Raw genomic sequence first — 5,663 nt, forward strand, 5'->3', positions numbered from 1 at the left:
AGTAATTATAGACCTATTAGTTTTACATCAGTTATGGAAAAATTTATTGAAAGTTTGAGAAAAGATACTTTGCAAAGTTATTTAACAAAGTTTAGAAATTTATTAGATAGTCAACTCGGTTTCACTATGGGAAAATCTTGCCTTACAAATCTTTTGGCAAATTTGAAAAGGTTACTACTTATGTAGATGAGGGTAAGAGTGTAGATTTGGTGTATCTGGGATTTTAGAAAATTTTGGACAAGGTGCCATATAAAAGGCTTGTAAAAACATTATCTCTGGGGGATAAGTTAGCTAATTGGATAGAAGAGTGGCTGGATGGAAGAAAGCAGAGATTTGTAAATGGAGTTCAGTCAAACTGGATTAATGTTACTAGTGAGGTACCTCAGGGCTGAGTCTTAGGATCTTTGCTTATTTTGATTTACATCAGTAACAAAGATGAAGGAATGATCAATAAATTACATAAATACGCTGATGATATTAAGGTTTTTAGTGTTGCTAGCTGTGAAGAGGATGCTGCTGATTTACAAAATAATTTAGACCATCTAGTGAGTTGGGTGAATAAATGGCAGATGGGTTTTAATTATAATAAATACAAGATAATACATGTGGGTTATCATAATTTGAATTATAAGTATAATTTTGATGGGAATAACCTTAACAGTGTTATGAAAGAAAGGGATCTTGTTGTAATGGTTGATCAGACTCTTAAGCTATCCAAAAAGTGTGCTGTTGCTGATGGTAGTGCAAATAGAATTTTAGGCTGTATCTATAGAAATATTGAATACAAATCTAAAGAGGTTAAAATTTCGTTGTATAGGTCATTGGTTAGGCCACATTTGGAGTACTGTGTTCAGTCTTTGGGTCCTTACCTTAGAAAGGGCATTTAATTGTTGTTCAAAGCATTGTTACTAGAATGGTGCCTGGGATGGAGGGTTTGTTATACTAAGAGAGGTTAAAATCTCTGAAATTGTTTTCTAATGAAAAAATAAGAGTTAGAAGGGATCTGATTGAGGTGTTTAAGATTGTTAAGGGAATTGATAGTGTTGATGCATCATCTTTTTTCATAACTAAGTGAATGATAAGGGCTGGCTTTGAGGTTTTTTTATTTTTGTTAATTAATAGTTTAGAGGATGGGACAGCTTAGGTGAACCAGTAGGTCCCTTGTTGTCCCTGAACATTATATTATGTTTGTTGAAGATCTTCCTACTTGATTGATGTAAGTGATGATAAGCTTACCAATTAGATTAATGTAAGTTTGAGGATGAAATTCCCAATTTGTACTATCATGAATATTTTAAGCAGCTACAATGAAAGTTGTACTACCATGAATATCTTAACTACCAAGTACGAAAATGGTACTACCATGAATATTTTAAATACTAGGTATGAATGTTGTACTACAATCAATATCTTAAGTACCAAGTATGGAATCTGTATTGCCATGAATATCTTAAATACTAAGTCTGGAAGTAGTACTACTATGAATATTTTAAGTACTGATTATGGAAGTTGTATTACCATGAAAATTATAATCAAATTAAGATGTGACATTATTGTGCATATCGTAGTTATAAGATTTTTATTATCATGAATGTAATAATTACTATGTAACTTATAATTATCATGTATAATCAACTGAAATGAAAAGAAGTAAGTGGCACTGTCTTTGAAATGGAAAGAATTTATTGGCTAACTTTTATTTCTTGTGTAGTGCATGGACTTTGGATTGTATACACTTATTGCTGGTGCACTTCAAATGTATGTCTCTGCAGAAGAGTGTCTTCAGAATTCCAGACAGAACAACATCGACAGCATGGTCAAGTGTATCAGTAAACTCGACACAAAACTAGACAAACAGCGATTTCTGGAAAACAATAACTCAGCCTTTATGGTACCTAAGAAATTTGAATTTCAAACTAATAAAGGAGATATGGTAGGTTTTTATGTAGTTTGTAATTTTTTTAATTTGCACTTTGTTTTTAAAGAAGTGATTTTATACTGTTATGTTTATAAAAGCTTCATTACTAGCTCCTGGAATATATTCAATAGTAAACTTGTGTGCATGCCATCATCTCATTATTAACTGTCCCATTGCCATCCTACCATTATCAGTTCCATTACCATCTCATTATTAACTGTCCCATTGCCATCCTACCATTATCAGTTCCATTACCATCACATTGTTATCAGTCTCATTGCCATCCTACTATTATCAACTCCATTACCATCTCATCATTATAAGTCTCATTGCCATCCTACCATTATCAGTTCCATTACCATCTCATCATTATAAGTCTCATTGCCATCCTACCATTATCAATTCCATTACCATCTTATAATCATTCAAGTGTTATTAGTTCAATTACCATCCCAGCCTCATTGTCATCTCATCATTACATCATTTCAATTCCGTTACTGACCCATCATTATCAGTACCATCTTGTCTCTATAGTGGTCCTATTAATATTGTAAAACTATTAGATGCAAGGTTACAACACATGTGAAAAACATAGGAATGTCAGGAAAGCTGAAGTTAAGCAAATAAATGTAAGGGAAAAGTCTGGAAAGTTTTAACATATCAGTAAAACCTGAAAATGTTAGGGGGGGGAGAAATACTTTGAATATCATTATACTTCTTTCTGAAGAAGTCAGGAAATGCAAAAGTTTGTTCTTTCTGGCCACCTTGTCATTACATTAGTCATGTATATTGTTAGTATGTTGTACTATACCCTTGTGATTACATTAGTCATTTATATTGTTATCATGTTGTACTATACTCTTGGACTTATACCCAAAACAGTATGCGTATCAACCTATAGTGATGGCTATAATATGAAAATAACCCTCATCTTGTCAGTTTCATTGAACAAACAGCCCTCATCCTGAATTGGTTTCAATGTGCAGATAACTCTTATTTTATCAGTTACAATGTGCAGATAACCCCCATCCTGAGAGTTACAATTCGCAGCTCCCCCACACTGTAAGATACAATATGTAGGTAACCTATATAATATGTAGTGAGGTTTGAAGAGACTAACAAAGTTAAAGAATTATCTTGGAGCTCATCTAAAAAAGTTTAATGGTCTACATCATGAAGACCAGCATGGGATATTTAGAAGAACAGAATGAACTATAGGTTATATATGTAAGTTATTGTACAAAAGTTAGCAGATCAAACTTTAGATCATAATCAGCATCAGAAACTGAGAACAACAGAATGGAGTGTAGACTATATGAAATGTACTGTATGAAATCCAACACAACAAACTTTAGATCATAAACAGCATCAGAAACTGAGAACAACAGAATGGACTGTAGACTATATGAAATGAACTGTATGAAGTCCAACAAAACATACTTTAGATCATAATCAGCATCAGAAACTGAGAACAACAGAATGGACTGTAGACTATATGAAATGAACTGTATGAAGTCCAACAAAACATACTTTAGATCATAATCAGCATCAGAAACTGAGAACAACAGAATGGACTGTAGACTATATGAAATGTACTGTATGAAGTCCAACAAAACAAACTTTAGATCATAATCAGCATCAGAAACTGAGAATAACAGAATGGACTGTAGACTATATGAAATGAACTGTATGAAGTCCAACAAAACAAACTTGAGATAATAACCAGTGTGAACTAAAAAAACAATGGAAGGAAATTTGGCAGAGTTTATGATTTAGGTGGTTGGGAAATAATGAAGACTTTTAATCATAATCTGTATGATTATTTTGAAATGGTATTTCTTATATGTGGTGTCTTGTTTTCTTTACTAGACTTTAGTTAACATAATTCACATTATACTCTTTCCATTTCAGTTTTAGATAGACCAGCCTATCCTTATACAGTCGTGTAATATTTTAAAAAACAGATTTTTCTTTAATGAAGTTAATTTATCTGAATGCCCAAATTAACATTTTCCAAATCTTGTTTTTATAATTATATTCAAAATATTTTGTCGTCGAGTAGGACAGCGGTAAGTTTATGGATTCTCAATGCTAAAATCAGGGGTTCGATTCCCCTCAATGTACACAGTAGATAGCCTGATGTGGCTTTGATATAAGAAAAATACATGCCCAAAAAAATTTTTTTAAAAGATGTATGTGTTTATTAGTAGCTTTGTAAAAATATTGAAAATGTTTAAAAAGTTTTATTTCAGGTACCCAAGCTGTGTTTGGATAAAGCTGTAAAAGAAGAACTAGAACAACGATATAAGCAGTTACACAAACGTCTGACTGCACTTAAAGCAGAAAATGAAGAGGTATACATTATGTTACGTCTCCGTTTGTTAATTAACTTTCCGTAACTTCATTCCGACGAAACTTTAGCGACACAAGTCCTTACTTAATAAAACTGGTTTATTCTTTCCGAATATAACTTTACGATACACTTAATTTCAACAATCGCGCTAAAACAAACGCTATAACAAATGCTATAACAACAAACGTGCTCAATAATACTCTCTGACTGCAGATCAATTACTCACTGTCTACACACACATTCTTATCCCGTCACGTTGTCACCCTCTTTTATATACCAGACTACCCTATATCTAGTAAATGCTAGAGCATTTGCCAAGGTACAGGATAGCTCTAGAAACGTGGCGTGACACTAGTCATGTGACCTCGCTGACGCAACACTGCCCCCTCCTTAATATTGTTCATCCCGAACAATAACCACTTACAATAAATAAACCAATAACAATTAACAATAACTTAATTAAATGTACAGAATTACAATCACAAAATTACAATTCAACAAAGTCTGTTAATTTTACGGGACGTATCTTCTTCCGTACTGGTCTCCTTCTCGTTGGCTTCTGCTTCATGTGTGGTTCATCTGCTTCATCAGTAAATGTCCTATCATCGGTAACAGTCACATCAGTGGTAGTAACTTCATCAAAAGCTTCACCGTTTCCCTTCTCAACACTGAGTAGAGTTTCTTCTTCGATGGTGGCTTCTTCAGGTGGCACGTCTTCAGCAGCGTCATTTGTTCTATTGTCCACTTCATCCCAACTGAAATGTCCTGGACCGTGATAACGCCAAAGCCTGTTGGCATGCGCCACTTTTGGCTTACCTCGCCGACCACATTTTACCTGGAAAGTCACATCTGAGAGACAATCCACTATGTCATATGGGCCTTCCCTTGGAGAAGACAACTTAGGAGACTTCCCTTTGGTCTTCTTGGGATTATACAACCATACCTTGTCTCCTGGTACAAAGCTGACTTCAGTAGATCTCTTATCATAAGTTAACTTCATCGAATCAGCAGACGTTTTCAACTTTGAATGCACTTGATGGTGAATATCATCTATCCTTTCCGATAACACTTCCACAAACACTGACATATTCTCAGGCAACTCTTCATAAGGTGAGTGTCCCGTATGCTTGGGTCCCCTTTTATCACTACATGTACTGCATGTTCGGCACCATTCTTCCACATCTCGCCTCATACCTATCCAATAAAATCTTTGTCGTATGTGATTCAATGTCTTCTTAATTCCGAGATGTCCTCCTGTTAAATTATCATGGGATTGAGGCAGCACAACTTCCCGTAACTTCCTCGGTATAACTGTTTGCCAAGTCGTCTCTTTCCATCTGTAGTTTCCCATCTCCGCCCCAGAATTCCATCTTCAAGCTTTAACTGGTCCCA

General features: G+C 34.4%; 1 protein-coding gene across 1 annotated transcript in view; it reads left to right on the plus strand.

Annotated features, from left to right (window-relative positions):
• LOC106473971 (SLIT-ROBO Rho GTPase-activating protein 3-like) overlaps positions 1-5,663 on the plus strand; it is a gene marked incomplete at both ends in the record, with an annotated part of 29,025 nt that overhangs the window by 19,158 nt on the left and 4,204 nt on the right. Inside the window, 2 exons of the mRNA XM_022402346.1 lie at positions 1,712-1,933; positions 4,171-4,272. Of these exons, the coding sequence (XP_022258054.1) occupies positions 1,712-1,933; positions 4,171-4,272 (324 nt within the window). The remainder of the gene's footprint in view (positions 1-1,711; positions 1,934-4,170; positions 4,273-5,663) is intronic.

Source organism: Limulus polyphemus, unplaced genomic scaffold (assembly GCF_000517525.1).
Source record: "Limulus polyphemus unplaced genomic scaffold, Limulus_polyphemus-2.1.2 Scaffold6686, whole genome shotgun sequence".
Taxonomy (NCBI): domain Eukaryota; kingdom Metazoa; phylum Arthropoda; class Merostomata; order Xiphosura; family Limulidae; genus Limulus; species Limulus polyphemus.